We start from the raw sequence: 23687 nt of genomic DNA, 5'->3' as shown, positions 1-23687 counted from the left end.
AAAGATATTATTGCCAGTTTGTTTGTTGTTGTTTTTTTCTTGGGGGGGGGGGTTAGTTTTTTTTTTTGTGGCTCAACAAAGATTTGGTGCCAAGAACATTTTACCCAATTTCAGGCCAACAAAGGGGACATTAAAATTTGTGTGTCCCATTAATTGCAGCCCTGAAAATTAGACTCCTGTCATAAGATGTTCTGAGGTGATGGGATGATCACCTCGTCAAATTTGTGCCTCTATGGCAACTGTATTGTGAAAACATGAGATGTTTTAATTCAATCAAGTTGCATTTTTTCATCTCTATTCTTATGAGACGTTTACCATTCACTTTGAGTCTACTCTATTCATGAAAGCCAATTTGCATATTACTATGTCACAGAAATGCATTTTGAAAAACAGCTTCTCTCAGTTCATTTAATCTAGTCACCGATCAAGTTTTACGACATGAAGATGGTCCTTTTTTGTGTGTGTGCTTTTTGTAATGGGTATGGGAGGGGGGGTGGGACAAGTGTGTATGGCACATGCATACACAAACACAAACACACACACACACACACACACACACACAAAACATCACCTGTGCAAAACTGATCCATGTCATTCTCCCACTGCCCATCAGCAAGACACAGTAGGTCGTAGACTTTGCTCTCTGACCAGTAGCCGGGGTCACACTCCACGGTGCACCGCCGCCCCGGCTCAAACGTGCAGTCCTCCAAGAATTGGCCGAACGAGACACTGCTCGGGCAGGTGGTGTCTTTTGTTTTTTTAGTATGCAGTGGGGAGAAAAAAAAATACCCAGTGGGGGAAAGTGTGACAAGGCAGAACATATGCTTTGAAAGTGAAAATATGTTGACATCACCAAAACTTTTTGAATCAATTGTTCAATTTTGATTTTTAACTAATGTGTTATTCTAATAATTGTTGCTTTCACTCAATCCATATTAATATTGAGTTTTGGTTACTTTTAAGTTTTAATCCATTGAAGACAAGTCCCGAGAATACTCAGGCAGGTGTCTATGAGAAATGCGTGTTATAGCAAAATCAGTCCATCCTCAATGGGTTAATGGTGTCATTACTGATTGAGGCAAGTAACATTACTTTACTTCTCAACGCAAGCATAGCCATGGTATGGTACATTAAATATTACTAGGAATACAATAATGCTACTGCTAGGTCTAGAACCAACGTGTGTATCTTATTGTTTCCTAGAAGATAGCTCTCCAAAACTCTCTTCAAGACAAATCTTAGACATGATGCAATCACGTTGATGGTACTACTAGTTCAAGACAAGAAGCAATCAGTGGTAACACATGGTTGGAGCATATTCATGTAAAGTTGTGCTTTATAGTCGCAACCCTTGGCCTTACTGTGTATGTGTGTGCTTCATGTGCCAATTACTGTAAAACTTGATATACCAGGTAGACGTAATAGGCCTATTTGCGGCATGAAATTTTTGCGAACTGGAGCCGATGGTCTCCTTCGCAGCATGAAATTTTCGCAAATTGCCGCTGGCATTCAATGCATATACTGTACAGAAGAACTTTGGCATGCATTTTAATTTTGCAAATCTTGGCTCTCGCAAAATTGACAACATTCCTCATTTTACAGTATTGTGCATCTGCCTGACTGCATAGGCATAGATTTCTAGGAGGTAGACATCTAAAATATGTTTAACCGTACTTTTTTTTCTGAATTGTAGTACTGCCAGGGTGCGTGCATATGACTGCTTGTTATTATGACATCACAAAAGAAGTTTGCTAAAGCTGTCATCCCCCTCAGCCGATCATGAGCCGAACTAAATCCGACCTCTGACTAGGTCTACAGTGAATCGGACTTCTTCGGACTCGGGGAAGTCAGAAGTGGGCCAAAGCGTAAGCGCAAATGAGGAGTCGATAGCGTAGGTCCCTATACGCTATATGAGGAAACTTGCGCTGTGCACCCACGTACGCATTTGACTAAAACATAGAGACCATGCACCTCTTAAATACCTGGTACAAATTGCACTTTACACTCATCCCGTCATGGTAACGGACATGGAAGTATTCTGGACTAATCTTATAGGTTTTCCTGTAATGCTTAAAGTAAAGAGCCTTCAGAAGTACACAGCACATTGCAATCTAAAAGCAAAGCAGTCACTAAGTCAGCACAAGTTAGTTAGTTAGGATTTACACAGAATGGACCTCCTAGTTTCCTACCCTAAACGTTATAGTTATATCAGAGTTTACTAGCCCGACCAGACGCTGTATGTACGCCGTGCGTCGCGACGTACCTACGTGTACGTACAGCGACTGGGTTGTGTATAGTTATATCAGAGTAAGATGTGAACTTACTGCTGGGAGACTTTTCGGCCTTCCTTCTTGAGCAGATTTTGTCATTCTTCTGTCTTTACTACGATTAGATCGAAGTTGTTTGTGTGTTAAAGAGAGAAAAGACATACTTTACTTGAAGAGACGAATTTAACAGATACACTTGAACACAGAACTTCAGAGTCAAAGACGGACGTAGGGCATACTAGTAACCAAAGCCTGACTAGATCTACTGCTTATTTTTAGCCAACTGAGGGCGCACTCACTTGATGAGACAAGACAGGTGGTATTGGTTTCCTCATCCAGAGAGATGCCGTCAGAGCAGGCACACGTCCTACCCACAGGTGTAGGGATACACAGGTGACTGCAGCCCCCGTTGCTGTTGGTGCACGCATTTGTACCTTGAAAGAAATAATAAGAAGAAAAAAACATACATGACACATTTGTCATGATACAAGTTGTAGTAGCCTTTGTCAGCAATAGCCCTCCCGCTGCAATGATCGTACAGAATCATCATCATTGCATGCACTCTAGATAGAGCCGTAGCACACGGACTGGACAAGTCAAGCCACCAATACCATAGTCCATACAATTACAAGCAGTGTGAGAACCAAGACTCAGCGACAGGTGCGCGTGGTGTCAGCTCTCTGGGCAGTGCTAACAGCGTAACGGGTCAGCCTTTGCAAAAGCACCCGATCCTCGTGGTTTGATCAGCAGAAGCTGTACAGTCACGTTACTCTGCATTTATGTTGGCTACTGCAAGACACCAATATATGTACAATACAAGGGGCCCAACGACGACGACGTAGGACCACACGGTAGGTTGATCAAGCTCTAAAACCAAAAAGAACCCACTTAACCTTGAAGTTCTCCGTCTTTTACAGCAAAAATTGATTGTTGTAGATCTACGTCCTTTGATATTAGCTCAACGACATATTAGCAGAAGAAAAATGACAAACAATTTATTCTGCTGCTATACATCTCATCGTGAACGTATACACACGTAGGCCTACCAGCCAATTCTTGCGTCGAGTTGTGGATGTGAATCTCGCTGATCCGCGTGAAGATCTGAGGCCCCACACTCTCGGCATTCTCTCCAGTATCTTTGTCGGCGCGCATCAGGCCGTATTTCTTCCAATCGCTCCAGAAGACCTGAGAGCCCAAGACTGCAACACCGTAAGGGTGGCCTCGCGGGGCAAGGTTGACAATCATCTCTCGGCCGCTGCCGTCCAGGTTGATGCGTTCGATGCGATCGATTTTAGCGTCGCCCCAGTAGAGTTTCTTCCCTGTAAAGTATATGATGTGTATCTCCCGTAAGATTATTTTATAATTCTCCATTTATACGACTTAGCAAAAGTTGATTTAAAGGGCGCAGCCTTTGCCACTACGATGTTTTAGTTGATATGAACACCATTTTCCGAGTTCCGGTTACTCTTGATAACATAGTTTGCAAACCTACTAGTACTTACACATCACGTAAACGATGTTCTTTTCAAATCGCCCTTTCTAACAGATTTTCAATTCAGAGCTAATTTGATTGAAGAAATCATGTCAAAACTTGTTACCTTTGGAGGTAAACTAGACACTAGTGGCATAGTGGATAAGACTCCCGACTCCCGTGATCGGAGGACCCGAGTTCGAATCCCGCCCAGTGCTTACGTCCTTGGACAAGATGCTTTTGCCCACCATGTCCCTCTAGACCCAGGTGTATAAAAAATTAATGGGTACCTGGCAACGCCAGGGTAGTAATAATTGCAGGGCACTCTGGCAGAGCAGCGTTAACACTGAAGAGGCTACCCTGGGTAAATAATACCTTATTATCATTATTGTTATCATTATTATTATTATTATTATCATTATTATTATTATTATTATTATTATTATTTAATTCTATAGGTAGTCTGTCATGTCAGGTAAAACAGCATTCGAGGCTTAAAAGGGAAATGAAACTCAAAACATATGTATGTAAGTGGATTAAGTTAATGCAGAAAAATTATAGACCCAGTGAAACACATAAGTGAAGTATACGGAAAATCATGCAGACAATCTGTTCAAAAGTGATTGGTTTTTTTTTTCTTGGTAATGTCACAGCTGATCTAACAACGATATTAACAAAATTCCTTAAAATTTTCTTTTTTCTAATGGAAAGTATAGATTCCTTTCCTTTGTTACTAAAATAAGCTATGTTAAGGGTAACAATATTCCCCGGCTTCTGAAAAAGGCAATCCAGATGATCGAAGTTCATTATGCAAGAAAAATGAAGATATGTTGAATTATCTACACTTTTTTCTTTATTTAGGCCTATCATCGCCATGGCAGTTTGATGAAATTCAGTGTAGTTTAATAACATTTGGTTAATTCTTTATAAGAAAATCATGCAGAATTCAGTTGTATGTCACAACATGATAATTCATGCTCAGTGAATCGTAACTGAATCAATATGATATTCTAGGAAATCTTTTAGACTCTTAATGGTCAGTCGATGCACTTAGCCATTTTTTCCTCACATTTCTCCTCCACTTTAAAGTATTGAGGGTTTTTTTAATCTATTTCTTCAATGCTATACAGTATGTGTTGAATGATGACTTCCCCTATAGACAGATTTCAGATCTAAATGTGACACTCGAATTGCTTCATTGCATGCAGCATTTGGCATGAGGCAATCGAAGTGCAAATCAACAAAATTAAACTTTATGTATTTACACTGTACATCAATAAAGATTTTATAATTTTTAGTGCATCTTGTCACAGGTGATATAAGTAGGCCTATATTGAAATTGGGAGACAGAGAGTTTAAGAAAGTTTCCCGGGGTTTGACCGTATATACCTGTCAGGTCCAGAGACAAGCCATTGGGCCAGGAGAGTTCAGTGTCGACCAGAATCTCTCGGTTAGTACCATCCATGTGGGCCTTCTCGATTTTGGGCACCTTCCCCCAGTCAGTATAGTACATATACCTAGAAGGCATGGAATCAAACAAGGAATTAATTGTATTTGTGTTCCTTATCAAGCACGAGTCAATGGACGTAATATGTGTCTGTATTCATGAATTTACAACCTCATTAAATTTTTGGAATATACAATGTATGTTGAGACATTTTCAATTTCATTTTCGTCAAAACCTAGAAATAAGGAAGCGCTATATATGCCCGTCTGTAGTGGCCACCTGCAATGTGCATCCATAATAGAGTCCCCGAGGAGAAAATGTGTTTACTATTGACAGAGACCACCTGCCTTGAAGAGCCATAAACAAAATCCGCCATACAATAATTATGTCTTCAAGCCTTTACAGTGAATACAGGGCCATAATCAGAGAATCAATAGAACCCCATATTATTACGACAGCACAACAATTACTATTTTTTCTGCTGGCGTGTCTGCATCTCTCATAATGACCTGCGTTAGGGTCAACCAACTTACAAACCGAGAACAGCAGATCTAAATTTGAGATACTGCTTGTGACTAACTTTGTATTAGAGAATGTGTAATAAACAATGGGTAATGAAGTAGGCAGTTACAAATGGAGGGAATTACTATCAAAAGGATAAGCTTGAATATTGCAATACCGTCGGGAAAAAAACCCCCAAATGTTTGAAATAAATGTTGATGGTAAAACCTCTCTAGATACCAGTCATGCTCTCCTTGAGCGGTCGCTAAACGCAAGTTTGATTGACAGTTAGTAGCACAATTGCAGCCTATCCGTATTATACTCACCCACCAACGGGGTCCAGGACTATGCCCCTGGGCTGGTCCAGGTCTGTGTCTATGAGAGTCTTAATCACAGTCCCGTCTAGACTGGCAGCGGTGACAGTGTTCCGGGCTACATCCGTCCAGTACAGCAAACGACTTATTGGATCAATCGTCAAACCATCGGGACCTTGGAGATCATTATCAAAATTTGTGCTTTTTTAGATGGATATAATGCAACCGTTGCTATGCAAATGTGATAACTTCCTTTACATGACGTTTGCACTTCTTCATTGGCCGTTGCTGTAAAAGTGATAAAAATAAATTTCATGCATACTGACTCATCTATTCACAACGTGCGAATGGCTTACTGCAGTTTTGCGTGGTACAAGAATGATTTTCTGGGCCAATATTGATAATCAGACAAACACACATACCCAAGTACCTCCTACTACACAGACACAGACACTCACACAGACATATCTATGTATACATTAATTTTGTAATCAATCATGACGTGGCTTCATCTCTTTCTTCGAATCTTCACATATAGGCCTATATTCCTTGTGTCGTTAATGAAGCGTTGATTTCAGGAAATCTGTTGGCACCTATGATTGCTTTAGTTATTGGAGTAAATCTTGAACGAGGAGTAGAATTTTGCTTTTTTAAGGGAAGAGCGAAGTGAAGGTGAATTAAGTGCTGCAACAACAAGTGACATTGTGAAATGCGTGCCGGGTAGTAGACATGGTCCTATAAACGTGAAGTGTTGTACCTGGCACTGGGCTTGTCGACTTTCAACTGCGAAACTTGTGAAACGCACTCTTCAATCAGTGTTATACATATAATGTCAAAGAACAAAATATCAACGGTAAATGTCTGTAAGACATTAGGTAAAGTTCTAAGTCTGAATATTGTTCGTTCGTTTGTTTGTTTGTTTGTTTGCTTGTATTTCTTCTTTCTTTCTTTCTTTTTTTGGACTGGAATGCCTTATTTCCCTGGAGTATCTGCCTGTCATATTTCAACCAGTTTGCATTTTTATCTTCTCTGATATTATGTTCGATGACATTCATATCTCAGAAAATATTAGCTCTGACAATTTGAAGAACGATATTTTCACTTCTGTATAATGTGTTTGACCATGTAAGTTATTACCGGACATTTCAAATCTATCTGACCGCCGAGGCAAAAGAAGATTTATATACGTAGCATTTCTCTTCTTATATTCCCATATAGATCGAGAGAGTCGCTATGTGTGTTCTTGTTTGTTTTATACACAGAATTGAAGGCGTGAAAACCTGCATGGCAGTGTGCTTTGTGGAGCGAAGAGGTAATGCAATTCCATAATCCAATTCTACATACTCCTTACAGAAAGAATGATAATTTTCCACTTTTGAGAGGACAGACCGTGTTTGCAGATAGTACAATGCCTATTTCTGCACACGTGGATTTTTGTTCTGATGACATATGAGACGTCCACCAAGAATGGTTCAGAGGAAAACAATTCTTTGGTTATTATTTTCCCTGACATTCAGTAAGTCAGGTCACTTCAATCTGTGAATAGCGTTTGTGCTTTGTGCTTTCTTGGCTCTTCACTGCTTTCCATATACTTGTGGGACCAAAGCACATTCAAATTGATGTTAGTTTGTGAAACCATGCAGGACCAGTGTGAACAGTTGTGAGACATCCGTAGCAGCAAATTGTGTAATGAGTGAGGCCAAGGTGCAATGCGTTTGTGAAATGCGCACGGTAGAAGCTAGAGGATTAGTTCTCTTCACACACCACAGTTCGATTCGGGACCTGTCACACCATGCAATATATTCGTTGTACCTTATTACATGACGTATCGCAAGTGACACATATTAACAACTCTCATATATCCTGAAAGTCGGGAAGGTCTTTATTGCCGCCACAATTTTCCCTCTAATACTATGTAGGCCTGCTTCCATTTAATGCGACAAGGCCAGGTGGCGAGATATCTGATCGAAGACCCAACAGTTTGGCAGTGTACATCCTAAAATGCTTAAACATTCATATAGTTTGGCAGTAAAACAGATACAGTACATTTAAAGATAGCACTCATTTACGACAAGTCTTAAATGCCAGATATTTCCTTTTGAAAACACTCGATTATGCAAATGCATAAACTCCATTACTTATTCCAGATTAAACCAAATTTGCATAATTCACAATTCATATTGCGATATGCAAACACAAGTTATGACTGAAATTTATAATTATGATCTTACAGACCAGCTAAAACCAACAACATCAAAGTACAATGAGAATTGAAGGTGAGAAACCTTTTGTTTTGCTTTGTATGGGTTTCTATAAAGCCCTGAAATGAATGCATTTCACGAATTTGTGGTGTGATTTGTGTATCTGTGTGATGATGTGGCGAGATGACGATGACATATCGTGTTTGAAAGTGCGAACAAATAACAGATGATGGGCATTAGATGACGGATGAGTGCTAAATAATGTGATGATGCTGGCGATGATGATGAATATTGATGATGGTGATGATGATGATGATGATGAGTTCTAAAAACAAATAGTTTCTGTATCCACATTGAGGGAAGCGATTTGCTTACAAGCTAGCAGCAACGTTTTTAACGGCTTGAAGTCCCACTCCACAGACTCGGCAATAATGACAAAGTTTGTCTTCCCTTGCTCGGGAACGAACGATCGAACAACATCTTCCCCAACAGGTAAACGTCAGTTATTACAGTCAAAAGGTTATCAGATTGTTATGACCTCTTGATCTCTGACACCGAATGCTGTCGTGCAGATCAAATCAAAATGAAAGCGGGTGAAAGCATACTGGCATTCATAATGGCAATGAAAACCTTAACTCTAGCCTCACATCCTTGACCCTTATGGGAAGTTCTACTCTTCGTGGACATATTACTTAAGGAAAATACCAAACCCCCATGATTGAAATAACCCTTAATGATATATCGCACGTTAGCAAGAGTAAAAACATATTGCAATGATAAGTGACTCATGAGAACTGATTACGAGCATCCCCAAAGATTTTTTCCCTTTTATTCTGGCCACTATTTAACATGTATTGGATGGTGTACACCTCTTTTCTTCTACAAAGCGAAGGCATTGGAATAATAAATTGATACTCTTTATAAGTTCACTTTTGAAGTATGTGTCACGACTCGTTGAAGATTTTGCATTGCACATTCGCGTGCGTATGTATTATACTACGAAGAAGCTTTTGTCTTTGCCGTTATAAAGGGTGTTGTAATATCTTATTCTGAAAAGCAGGTGCCTTGTGGTGAGTGAGGATATATATTCATAACGCCGTGACTGATCAGATCGAACTCACCGTATTTAAACACGATACCATTTGCTTTGCCACACGTAATACCGCTGTGGCGTGTGCGCGGGATCCAGCACTTTCTTTTCCTATCTCTCGCTGGAATTAAACAATTGGAGGGTTTGGAATTGGCCAAAAGTCACATTACTGAGTCACTCTTTGTTTGCAATAGGACAGAACTTATTTTAGTGTGTTCTAACTTTAAGCCCCCGTTCCACTATGCCGTTCTCGCTACGATTTGACAATTTTCTCAGGTCGGGAAGTATCGGGTAAAACCTGAGCCGATCTGGGCACAGTACGATGTTAGAACGCTCTAAGTACGCTGCAGTTACGACTACCAAGTGCTTGCTACGCTCTTACTACGATGATCGGGAATTAGACATTGCGATCTCTGCCGCTGCCGGTACGCTTTAGAACGATGTAGCTACGCTGTTAGTGCGATGTTGCCGATGTTATCCGATCAATGCACGCTGTATCTACGCTCTGAACGATCTATACGATCTTATCACGCTGTTACCCCGTTCAGAGAGCTGAAAAGTGCCCGATGTGCCCCGATGTACCCCGATTCGACTGTGGGTCAGCAATCAGTCAACTTATTAGCATGCAGAACCGAAGAAATATACTGTGGACCTCGAAGATTCATTCTTCTTTTTTTACTTTTGATTTTCAAAGTTGTTGTTGCTTCGTTATTCTCACTACTCTTTCTTCATCAGCGAGCCCGTGCTTCTGTGCCTCCAGTGCCCTGGTTATGACCCACCATTTCCCTCTCCTCTCCCCTCCTCCACCCCCCCCCCCCTTGTCCACCTCGGACTTACTACCTTCTTCACTACTATATCTTTCTATCCTTTCATCAATTTTTTCCTTACAAGAGAGCCGCCATGTGTTTGTTAATGTGCGTCCGTATGTGTGCATGTATGTGTGTATTACTCTGTCTGTCTTTTTTTTGCTACCGCTTATAGGGAAATTTGTTGTTGTTGTTTTTTGCAATTATATATTTTTCTCTATGAGGGGACTGCATTCTAATACTACAAGCTCTGCTTTTTAGCAGTCCCCTCCATTTCCAGCAATATTTTGTATGCATTTACCACAGTGACGTAACTGTTATTTGTATCTCTGTTGATAATTTGCCTGCACCTCTTTTACAATGTTATTCTGTTCATCGTATTGTGGTACTGATTTCATGACGTCTGTGTATATGAGCGTTTCTTTGTATTTTTTATTATTTGTTTGTTGGAAGTGAAATAAATCAACTTGAACTTGAACTTGAAGAGCCTCCTCAACTCACGGTTCTTTTGCAGCAACGCATTGTATAAACAAAGACGTGCTGATTTTTCAAAGGATTTTTCTTGATGTGCTTGCTTTTATAGTCCGTCTTCCTCCAGTTGTAGATGATTTCATATTCTTCAAAATTCTGCTATGTCCTCTTCCTCCTCTTTCAGCATCACGTGCAGTCTCTCTTTCTTCGCCTTTTGGGTAGCTGCTTCGCTGCTTTCTTCTCTTCTTTTTCTTCATCTCTTCTTCTTCTTCGAAAATTACAGCTAAAATTACTTCCCGTTCTTGTGCCGATGTTACTACGCTCAGAAAGACCTTGTTACGCTCATCCCGCTGCGTTTACGCCGTCTTACGCTCTCCCCGCTGCGTTTACGCTGTCACTACGCTCTCCCCGCTTGCCATACGATTAAAAATATGTCAATTTTGATCGGGGAGATCGGGAAGAAATTTTGAACTGGTTCAAAATTTCTTCCCGATCTGAAAAACTGCCCGCTCCAACCCCGACCTCCACACGCTGCTGCTACGATGCTTCCGATCCCCGTACGCTTTTGCCGCTCTCTCCCGATCTGCTAGATCGGGACAGATCGGGGTCCAAATCGTGATAGTGGAACGGGGGCTTTACATTCCTGCCCGTGTAACATTCACAGACATGCATTTTCGGTTGGACTTGTTTCTTGTATGTGCATGCTGTCCGTGATGTATTCGTGTAGAAATAAACTTTTAAAAAATGAATTGTATGATGAAAATCGATTTGTTAGCTGTTTGGAGGTGACGTGACATACCTTCTCAAAATGCACATTACACATCCAAGATGCAATGTGTTCACTGAGTGCAATAAGCTAACGTTTGACATTGAATTCATGCTCGACATGGAATTGATTGAAAAGTAGATGATAATGACAACAAGAAATCATGAACTATTTGGATGTTGTGATGTACAAAGTAAACAAAGAATGTACGAATGAGAAAACGTTGATGTTCATGCGACTCCAAAACCTCCGAGAACATGACTCATTAGTATCCATTGCTCATGAAACTCGTCTGGCGGTCTTGCCTGGAAAATCGTGGAAATTATGGGGGAATGATGATGAATGGTATATTGCACGACGGTGGGATGTCCCAAAATCTGCTGCAATGAATGAAAAACAACCTGAAAAGATGCACATGATAGCGGAGATGTATTTATTCCAGATGATGAAATGACAGATGTGACAGAATGATAGCTGAAAATTAGTCAGTGATGGAACTCCCACTTAATTCACTTCACATGCGTTAAGTGGGTCGAAAAGATGATCGGATGGATCAATGAATCAAAAAAAAAATATTTCCACTGAAATATCGTTGATTTCTGCCTGCTGGACGAGAATTTATATCAACTTATGATTGTTCTGTGCTTTTTATGAAAACAACAACAACAAACAAACATGCAAAACAAAACAAAGAGTTTGCATTTTCACGGCTAGGTCTCTGATTAGATGATTCTCCAGTACTACTCGTTAGTGCAAAACGGTTGAAAGTTCACCTGCTTATGTACAGTGCTAAAATCGCCCTTCTATCAAACTGATCTAACGTTGTGATGTGAGCTACGCTAGAAAAAACAAAAACAAAAACAGGAGTTCTACTCTCTTCCTGGCAGCTACAACGACCCCCTAAAAAAAGACGAGGTAAATGATTCAATTTGAACTGAACAAAATGTTCCTTTTCCATTTTCATGATGGCATGGAAACGATCCGCAAACAATGATATTGGAACATACCTGGTACAAATTCAGGTACATTTTGCATTTTACGTGATAAACGGATTTTGATATGCACGAATTCTTTTTATGCTTTTATTTCGCTTGTTTTTTATGCTTGCAGCATGGATTTTCTTCCTCTGTATAATTTGAATTTTTCACCTCAACAACAACTATTTATGCAAGCGAATTTAGAAAGGGGGGAGGTTGAGGTTTGAATTTTCTTCAATTTGTCTCCCTCCAACAAATGAAATTATATTTTGTAAGATCGCAGCTGCTCTTCTGTAATTTAACAAACATGTCGGAATCATTTACAGCTTCTGAATAAAACGGTTGAAAAAAATCATTGGAACTGAAACTGATCTGTGAACAAACACAGGAGAAAATGGTCCACAAGTGAAAAGAAAGGGGAATTCATCTTTTCTTGATAATGCCTGGAACACAGGCGAGTAATAATGGTTAATACCAGTGGCATGTTTAAAAAAAAACCAAAAACAATCTTATCTATCTTTTAAAAGTACATCTTGCTAATGATGCCTAAGAAAGAATAATAAAATGATTGTTGCCTTCATAGATTTTTCGTTTCTAAAGAGGAAATAGGGATGCTACAATTTCTGCTATCCCATACTTAATACTATAATAGGCAGAAGTCACCAAAGTGGGAAACACTGAAACCGATAGAGTGTCGAACTAAAGATGTTACTCTCTGTTTTACCTTGGGTTAGAGGAACCAGGTGCGCGTATATAGCCATTCGTGCCAGATGAGATTGTTTAAAACCAGTTTCCATGGCGGTGTGATATCACACTTTGGTACTCTGTACAGTATGTCTGACGGTACCATAATATGCTCATTTCAATTTATGTCATAGATTTCACGCTCTTTAAAATCTGATGATAATGCAGTTTACTTTGCGGATTGCCTTTAAAGAAAAATCGCTACCTGGCACCTGGTAGGAAAAGTTAGTTTAATTGAAGAAAGGCAGTGGTACAGGGAAGACCAGAGAACATGCATTGATGATTTAAAGGGATCGTACAGTTTTGGTTGAGACCTAATTTCAGGTTTCTAACATTTTTTGGTGAGATAATGAGAAACCTTGCAACTGATTGACAAATTGCCCTACATCGACGTAAATAAGCACTGAATTGATCAGTGTTTTAGTAGTAGCCATGATAAAAAATCATGGGCGTACATACTCGAGCAGGATTCGAACCCACGACCTCCTGATCACCGGACAGGCGTCATCTCCACTAGACCACCGAGTGGAGATGACGCCTGTCCGGTGATCAGGAGGTCGTGGGTTCGAATCCTGCTCGAGTATGTACGCCCATGATTTTTTATCATGGCTACTACTAAAACACTGATCAATTCAGTGCTTATTTACGTCGATGTAGGGCAATTTGTCAATCAGTTGCAATGAAACATCACGACGGAAGAACTTAATAAATTTGAATAATGAGAAACCTCTTATGAAATATGAAAGAGCATGCAATTCCCTGAGGAATTCAAAGTTTATTTGATGAAAATTGGTTTTGAAATGGCTGAGACATCCAAAAAAAAAAGAGCAATTCTAATAAAGTGTGGGACCCACACTTCATTACGATCGCTTTGTTTTACTTTGATTTTGGATGTTTCAGTCATTCCAAACCCGATTTTCATCAAATAAACTTTGAATTCCTCTTAAAATGGTATGCTCTGTACTATATCATAAGTGTTTTCTTGGTATCTCGCAAAAAGTTAAAAGCCCAATTCTCATCTCCACCAATACTGTACTATTCCTTTAAATACATTTGCATATCGGATGAGGACAACGTTGAAGATTTCGCCTTTGGGAGACTTTTTAGATAATTTCGGTAACAGATATTGAGTATCCTGTTGCCCACATGGCATCTTAAGGTATTCGTGCCATTTTTGTGTGCGATTGTACTAAAAGGAACCAAGGAACCAATGTTTCTTTTTTTTTTTGGGGGGGGGGGGGGGCTGCATGAAAAAAAAGCTTCTTGTGTCTTTGGTGCTGTCCGAAAAAAGAAATAATGATAAATAATAAATAAATAAATAAATAAATAAATGAATAAATAAATAAATAAATAAATAAGTAAAAACTACATGAGAATAAGAATTTTTCGTGTCTATTGGGTATGGCAAAGGCATTCGTTGAATGGAGGGCGCATTTGACCTGTTTTTTTTTTTTTTTTTGCACGAGATGATGACGAAATGATTGAAAAATGATATCACATAGTCGCACGACCACGACAATGCTTCTTCATGGTCCCGAAAGAAGGCAATGTTGCATGACATAATGACAGTCACGTGCCAGATTTTTCCCTCATTCTGATTGGCCTGTTGGTTTTGTTTCATCTATGTCATTCACAATAACTTCCTCACTGTGGTTATGTTCTTTTTAACTATCTCTTTAGGACTTTTAATTCACTGGAATATCTATGGAAGTAGGGATGAATTATGAAAACTACAGACATCGAACTTAGCATGACCATTTGTTTGGGGGTTTTTCTTGTGCAAATGGTTGATCGGTGACAAAGGGGGTGTTAAGGATACCCACTGGACCAGAACTCACCAGTTGACGCCCCATTACTGTTTTCATTGTAGTATGAAAACACAACATAGGGCCCCTTTTGCCAAATGGTTATCCATGGCTCAACCCCTGATGTGGGAACGAATGGGGATACGTTGCCGTATCTCGTTTATTCCATTTCAAAATACATATTTAATCAATGAATCTTTACTAAGAACTGTGTATAATGTATTATGTCGAATCAATTAATACAGTCAACAAAAGCGGACCCCGCCCTGCATGCTTCATTAACCGCGTGATAGGGTATTGTACAGATGACTCCCTGCGATTTAAAGAAGATTCATAAAATATTCTTACTTTTTTCACAGGATGTTTAAATAGTTTGTATATAGAGTATGCCTCATCTTGTGACGACTACAGTGAAACATGAGTATGTTATTATTTGCTCCATGTGTATCATTCCATAAAATGCATTACATTTCATTTATATTTTTACACATTCTGTTAAAAATAGTGAAAATAAAGTTCAAATTGAATTGAACTGAATTACTATTTGTTTGACTTCCCTTCATACTTTGACTGAGCTGCAGTTAACATTATTCTATCAAAATGTATCAAAATGTCTGATAATTCTATCATTGTCTATTCGAACAAACAACTGTCCTTCAAGCAAATTCATGACATAATTATATTTTCAACGCGAGGGGATGAACATACGTGTGAAATCATTTGTGTACATGTAGACGGAAAACAAACAAACATATATAATAATTTCGTCACTACACTTTTGCACTTTTCTCTGGACTCAAATACCAGTAGATTCAAATCATATTCATCGTACACAGCGAGAATTAACTTGTTCATGCTGTTTATGATCCACAATATTTGCAGTCAATCCATTAACTCATGGGGTAATTTCACCGCAGAAATTATGATCTCATGCTCATCAAATTGGCAACTCTGAATTCTATCACACATCGTGGTGCAACGGAGAAAGATTTCATGGACTACACTGTTTTTGTTATGTATTACAATGTATGGATGTGGTTCCTTTTCCTGCAGCCTACAGTGTAAACAGTATTTCCTTTACATTCTCTTTCCCATTTAGGCAGGAAGTCACTAAGTTGTTGCTAAATAGGGCAAGCCTCCTGCAAGCTTTTTGTTTCTTAAGGTGTAACTTCAAATCTGTGAATAAAGCATGCACAAAATCTGAATACATTACATAATCGGTCTATTCATTGAAGTTACAAAATCTTCAGAGAAACATGCAGAAAGTAAACAATCTTTAGTTTAGTCAAACACATCAAGTTCAATCCTCTAAGATATGTGGCCAATTTAAAGATCAGACATGAATGAATTAAGCGGCTTAGAGACTTTAATATGATATTCTTTAAAGATTGTGATTATAATATTATGAATGTTTTATTGTTTTTTTCCTATTCTGTTGTCAGATACACGTGTTGTCATTTTTATATATAATTTCCTTGAAAAAAATGCAGAAATAAAATCGATCTGAACTGAACTGAACATTCTGCAACTGGAACAAACAATAGGAAATGCTCAATTATAGGACTTGCTCGAATTGATGAGAAGTTTTCAGTTTCAATACGTATACCATACCAAGTACTGTGGAAATAAATGATTAAAAACAAAAATATCATTCAGTGATTCCAGACTAAAGCACAGAAATGTGGTTCTGGGACTTACAGGAAAAGAAAACGGGTTACAGCAAAATATTCCTATATCTTTACATTCAAGTCCACATTCGTTCCACCATTTTAACCTATTTCTACTTTTGTATTGTTTTCAAGTTCAAGTTCAAGTTTGTGAAACATTTATTTTCCATCTTTTTCATATAGGAAATCACATGCATGAAATTATTGTACAGCAAGGCAGAACCTCAAAAAAGCAGAACTTGTGGTGAGCTGCCTTACAAAATACATTACATCACAAACACAAACACAAAAACACAAAATTGTTTTGTTATCGATTTCTTTTCAATGTCACTTTTAATTCTATATTTTCACTTATATACTTTTGTATACTTTGTATGTATACTTTTGTATGTCAATGTTATGGATTAAAATATTTCACTGTACAAAAATTGTTGTAAATTGTTAACTTTATTTTAGCTGATTTATGTAGTACAGGGATCTTTTATAAAGCATTTTTATATACTGATGAAGCTACCCTTTATAAATAACAGATGAATAAATAACAAAGATAACTGTAATGGAAGGTAACATCTTGCCCCTGAGATGTGGTAGGCGATTAATTTTGTTGAGAAATGTGTCATCACTTCCTACAGATTGGTTGCACTCCGTCCAGCAAATGTGTAGATGTTTGCCCAAGTGGGAAACTCTGAACAACCAACTCACTTGCAGTATAACATTTTAGAAGTAAGAATTGCGGATTTTGCCCCAGAACATTCAGCTTTCACTTATACATAAGCGCAAAGAATGATCTTATCACACCAATGGCTAAACGGGAATTCAATCATTTTGCATTAAACATTTTGTTGGTTCAATCATATTTGGCATTTACACTGGTATCCCCAACATTATCCCCTTGAGAAGCTGTCAATTTATATTACCGGGTAATGTTTTCTAAACTCAGTTAATCGTATTCCACTTATTTGTCTTTATCTTGTCTTCATTAATTTTGTAAAAAGATGAAAAATATGAAATGAAATAAAGTGACAATGAGCTATCGTCTCAATATCGCGAATTTGATCATACTATAGCTAACTCGGCAGAGGAATTTAAAAATCTTCAGGCAGGAAGACATAGGTATAGTGTAGGAGTAAAAAAAAAAAGTTCTATTAACAGAAAGAAGTAAATTTTTGAATTAGCAACTACAATACAATAGTCTCACATTACAACGTTTTATACATTGTAGAAACTTACAATTTACATGAAAGTGTAGGCCTACATAGCCTATTTATTGTACATCCAGGTGACCACGCGACACCTCAGGCTCTCATACATGATGAAGAAAGAAAGAAAGGTCATTGTATGTATGTTTGTTTTTCCTTTACACTATGTGTCTTGAGAAAGTTGATTAGTCCATCATCTGACTCTCTTGATAACAGGTGCATTGTTTCAAAAACAAACAAACAAACACACACACAAACTATACGAACACTGGCAAAGAATATCAAAGGATCAAAGGATATCAACCCCACAATCCCATTTCAAGATTGAATCTAAATGGATTAAATACATGCGGCAAGAAAGAGCTGTTCATGGATTCTCTTACCATCGATACCAGATCTCCCTAGAGTCTCTTGACCCGTGCCGTTGAGGTAGGCGCGGCTGAAGGAACCCAGGCGGACGTCCGTCCAGTAGACCCGGTTCTCCACGTAGTCGTAGGCCAGTGCGATGGGACGCACCACCCCCTCCAGCGGAAGAGCGGTGAAGCGCTCCATGTTCGAATCCAAGCTGATCTGGAAGATGCCAGGGAGGTGGGTGTCGGCCACCAGAATGAAATTGTCTTCCACGATGTCTGCAAGCCGCGAAACAATGTGATCAGCCAAAATGTGACTCAGAGGCAGATATTTTAGACTTGAAACAAATAGTTGCTTTACTATGAGATAATATCAGTATTAAACTGCATGTCCCAAAATGATACATATTGTGAGTTATGATTGTACTCGTTGGTGACCATTATAAAACTGGTCTTATCGTCACACTCAAAAAAAGCCTATCCGTGCTGTGTGTGCAATTTACTTATTTTTTTAGTTTCAGATTTTCAAAAGCAAAAGGAAGGAAATTTCACTCCGGGGAGAAAATGTTCTTGATCAAATCGTCATGTCCACTGATGGTAGCATTTACAGTATATAGGGAAGGTGATTCCTGCATAATTTTTGCTGGTTGATTGAATACTGAGTACAATTTCGAGTCTCAAAGTTAGTACCCGATTCCGTATAACGAACCAGAGCGAAGCGAACTTTTGAGCGCCCTCTTGCGATGAAACGCGTATAATTATTGTCATCCCATTAACCCTTTGTGTGAGTGCCAATTGGTCCAGAAAACTCCATAGCAATGCACACAATATCCTCTTATTAAGTCGCCGGTACAGAAAGGGTTTAGAATCGCATCCAAGGTTCGAAACTCTGTATGATAATTGTTTAGTTGAAATGTATTGATAATTGTTTGTAGAGGATCATTTCCAACAAGCCTCGTGTGTGCTTTCTATGATCCCTCCATTCAAAATGTATAATGTACCGAGGCAATTGTGTTTTGATATTTGTAAATGTTATGTTTTGATATGGAAACAAATGAATGAATGAATGAATGAATGAATGAATGAATAAAACTCTTCAATTCCCTCTTCCGTTTCCTTGTTTAGCGTGTAGGTTCAGCGTGTAGGCATTCTCTTTTTTCCTTCTTTTCTTCCATTCTTTCCATCTATTCTGTCAAGTCGTGATGTCATGTTGTTGTGTTTCTCCTGTTTTGTTCCGTGTTGTCTTAAATCATAATTGTGCTTAGTATTTGCAAATAAGTATTTTGTACGATTTTTCTTTGAGTGGTTCACAATATACAAGCTTGCTTTTAGAAGTAAACCTCTCAATATTTTTTTTCGCAACTGAAGCATAACCTTGTATTTTATGCTAGTATATATGCATGCATATATCTTTATCTGTATCATTTATAACTATTATCCTTTGCAAAGTCGAATGTATACGTTTATGATATAATACCTGATTTATTCTGTGTCATGTTTTGTTGGAAAGAAGAAGAATGAAAAATAAATGAACTGAAATAACTCACCAACGTTGCAAGTGACATTGTCATCGTCCAAGGTGTAACCAATGCTACAGTGGCACACGAAGCCTCCCGTAGAGGACGGCAGGCAGAGCTGGTCACAGCTCTCCTCGCTACACGCACCTGATGATCAAATTTCAAAAATGCACAACAAGCACATGAAGGATGGTTATGATTTGAATTTAACATGTGTAGACAATTTCTTGCTCAGACACTACAGAAAAAAAAGCAGATGTTAGCCTCTGAATATGTGCGCAATAGATTATAACGACGGATCGAGCATTCATAGCACAGTAAAAGTTCTGTCTTCATCCACATGTAGCTGGTGCAAACCGATTATTGGGTAATAATGAATGCATAAGGACGTTGCGAGCACTATCAATATTCTTTTGATTATCACCGAGAGATTTGAAGAAATACATGTTTTAATGTTAAATAGTAGTATGTACAAAATACTGTCGAGGAAGAAATGGACAGTTTTGCTGTGAAAATGGGATTTCCTCGTGAGTGTAACACATTTCATTAAAGAGTTCCCCTCTACAGATGGGTGACCACGTGGGTCCCAACTAAGTGTATGTGAGGCCATTCGTATGGCTGGACGGATTTTAGCATTACTTGGTACTGGTATTGTCAATGTGCCGTAAAGCCGCGGTAGCCTGATTGAAATGCTACCCAATGAAACAAAGAACATCCGATCTATTTTCATGCAGGTTTGATTCCATCAGTGAGGGTTGGGGAGGGGGAGGGGGGAGGGGTAATGATGACAGTAAAAAGCGTTTTTCACACCGTGGCACAGGGAAGGACATATTATGTAAACACAGCTACTCAAGCTAGTGAACGTGTACAATAAAAGCATTGTTGTGATTGTAATTAGGCCTAGATATTGTAAAAAACGAGACTTGAATTGCATTGATTAATTCTATAGGGCGCCCTCACTTGGTCCGTCCGGCTGCCGGCTGTCGTCGTACATGCGCACTCCATACGCTGTCTTTGATAGTTGGATGCTCTTCACGAGACTCTTAGTGTTAACATCAACAACATGGAGACCATTGTTTGTGCCCCATTCAGTGAAGAAAAGATAATCCTGAAGTAGAAAGAAAGTGCAAAGATGAGCAGATGACTTAATATAGGCCCTTAGACCGGTAGCTGCAGCAAACCAAGAAAGCACCAGGCGAGACGCAGTATTCATTTTCTGGTTGCTTCACATCTACCGTAGAAAGCTAGCTCATCCATATTTTTTTCTTAGAGACATTAAATAATATAGAAGATATGTTTGACACCAAGTCACTCTGTCTTTTCCATGGTTTTTAAATGATAATCTTTCCTATCCCTGCCACTCCCCTCACGACGACCAATGCATAATGCCCATCAATGAAACAGAATGTTAACTGGATGATACCATTGTACCGCATCTTAGAAAGGGTTTCTTTATCACGCATTCTTGTAACTTGGAGACATTAGCAAGCTATAATGTTCTTAAGATAATCGGCGATTACAACACAGATTTATGAATGCCGTTTTAGCTTATTCTACGAATATGATTATTCTGTGGAACGAGAACCAAACTTTGTTATCTGACTAGTCACCAAGGGATGAACTTCCGTATTTTTTCTTCTCTCCTTGAAAAAAAAAACCGACGACTGTGCTAATCGATTTATGGTCATTCTGATCGTGTCATAGCTTATTTTTGATCATGTCATAGCTTATTCTATATAGCAATCGTTTTTAATTCAACATTTTATATCATTTGTGACATAAATAGGTCTTTTTGTCATGCTATGAATTATCGGACACGAGCTTCTGAACAACCCTGGTTTAGTTTCTCACACAAAGATGCAATTTACTTTGTCACCTCGTCTACTAAACAATATCACTTTGCTCAATACTACACACTAGTTTAACACATAAACTGGTCAAAGACAACTTTGTTTGGTTACAAATTAATAATTTACTAACCATCTTGACCAAGACCTGAACAATAGTTTTATTATCTCGCTAGGTAAAACGTTGTAGCTTCTCACCAGAAAGTTATACCTTGTTTTAAAGAGGATTGGAATGACCATAAATCGATGCAATCATACATGGTAATGATAATGTATGCCATCCTTTATGATTTGATTCTGATTATATCTATCGCTATCGTAATGTTTTATCGCTGTATTTCCTGTGTGAAATGATTCTTGATGGACATGGTCCCATGTGGAAAACCAGGGGCCCGTTTTATAAAACTTGTCATCAGTGACAACTGCCACATTTCTATGACAAATTTGCTCTCAGCCAATCAGATGCCAGGATTTCAGAAGCTTGTAACATCTATGACAATTGTCACTGATGACAAGTTTTATGAAACGGGCTCTAGAAGTGACAATGATTGTCACTTGTGAAATTTGGCTGTACCCTTTTTATATTTTCCCCCTTTAACTGTTGATGTAAAGCATTATCCTACTGTACATTGCATATATTTATCATCCTACTGTATGGAATGATGCTGACTTCGAAATTGAAACGAAACAAACAAACTAAACTTACACGAAAGAGTTCGATGTCGAAGTATTTTGCTCTGGGCCTGACGAAGAATCTCGCAGAAGAGTTGCCATCAAAATCAACGAAGTCAATGGCACCATTGTCCCTGGTTGCATAGTACAATCTAGAAAATATGGAAAGGATTAAAGTTTGATGTATTCAGTAAATCTTCAAAAAGAGAAGAGAGAGAGAGAGAGAGAGCACAGTCCTCATTTTGGCTTGGACAAATTATTTACCTATGATTTCATTCAGGGTGAGTAGATTCATTGTTTCTCTGAAAATTCAAAACACCGGGTTTTTTTTATACTTTGAATTTATATTTAGACCATTGATGGGGCATAATATCAGGTTCTTTACATACAGGAATGTTTACGCCTATCTAATATGCTATATCATAACATTTGATGCCTAATAATTTCGGGATTACAGATATATTGATGAGGAAAATACATTGATCCTAATTGTACCAATGATAAACGATTACAATGAGGATTTTAATCAATTACTGTGTATGAAAACTAAAACAAACAAATTCGCCATCACACATGAGAAACTATGCGAATTCATTGAAGAGAAATCAAGGATACGTCTCGGAGAACTGATGAAGAAGAACTAGTACTACGCGAGGAGAATAAAGAGAACACAGTTGCTGAGAAGCCAACACGTCTGTTCGAATTATTGGCGTCAGAACGTTACTGGCGATTAATTTGCTTGCTAGTTACTAATCAGTTATTGACCCACCTGTCGTTGATGAAGTCAATGGCCAGCCCGTTTGGTGAGCCCAGTCCGGTGCTGATTATTTTGCGGCCAGTGCCATCAAGGTTTGCTCTCTCGATTTGGGAAGGTGGACCAAACTCCGTCCAGAATAAATATCTTGGGGGAAAACACAAACACAGCAATCATGCATTTACTGGACTATCGCTTGACAAAGAGACAACCAATCTCTTGAATGACTGGGAAAGATTTCTCGACTTTAAATACCATTATCATGTGAATGATAATTATGACTATTATGATTGGTTGAAGTTAACGTAAAATCATTACATCTTTTTACCTTTATGAAGAGAAGACTTTAGCAGGGCCAGCGCAGCCGTGGGGGCCGATTTGTGCACCATACATACAAAGGAATACATAAGGTGTCATCACTTTGTTAGCTTATGAAACCCGGAAGTGGGCCCCCACACTTTTGAAAACACTGCGCCGTTCCTGTTAGCAGAAGTGGGTATCAGATAGGCAGGAGAGAGACACACACACTCAAGGGAGAGAGAAAGGAGAGAGAGAGGGAGAGAGAGAGAGAGAGAGAGAGTGTGTGTGTGTGTGTGTGTGTGTGTGTGTGTGTGTGTAGTCATCCACTGCTTATCATTTTTACCTGTAATACTACAGCAAGTAATTTCTTATTCAAATTCATGAATTTCTTTCGTCGAGATGTTTTCATTGCAACTGATTGACAAATTGCCCTACATCGACGTAAATAAATAAGCACTGAATTGATCAGTGTTTAGTAGTAGCCATGATAAAAAAATCATGGGCGTACATACTCGAGCAGG

General features: G+C 38.7%; 1 protein-coding gene across 1 annotated transcript in view; it reads right to left on the bottom strand.

Moving 5' to 3' along the window:
• LOC139709548 (uncharacterized) overlaps nt 1–23687 on the bottom strand; it is a 91287-nt gene that overhangs the window by 38850 nt on the left and 28750 nt on the right. Inside the window, exons 9-18 of the mRNA XM_071621504.1 lie at nt 22882–23013; nt 22147–22264; nt 20554–20701; nt 19624–19740; nt 18110–18355; nt 6013–6175; nt 5128–5255; nt 3314–3586; nt 2567–2701; nt 572–748 (exon numbers count right to left, since the gene is read on the bottom strand). Coding sequence (XP_071477605.1) covers nt 572–748; nt 2567–2701; nt 3314–3586; nt 5128–5255; nt 6013–6175; nt 18110–18355; nt 19624–19740; nt 20554–20701; nt 22147–22264; nt 22882–23013 — 1637 coding nt within the window. The remainder of the gene's footprint in view (nt 1–571; nt 749–2566; nt 2702–3313; nt 3587–5127; nt 5256–6012; nt 6176–18109; nt 18356–19623; nt 19741–20553; nt 20702–22146; nt 22265–22881; nt 23014–23687) is intronic.

Source organism: Diadema antillarum, unplaced genomic scaffold (genome assembly GCF_040938485.1).
Source record: "Diadema antillarum isolate AM-2024a unplaced genomic scaffold, OU_Dant_1.0 seq00001449_RagTag, whole genome shotgun sequence".
Lineage (NCBI taxonomy): Eukaryota > Metazoa > Echinodermata > Echinoidea > Diadematoida > Diadematidae > Diadema > Diadema antillarum.
The sequence above is the reverse complement of the archived record's forward strand: the minus strand, read 5'-3'. Positions and strand labels throughout refer to the sequence as shown.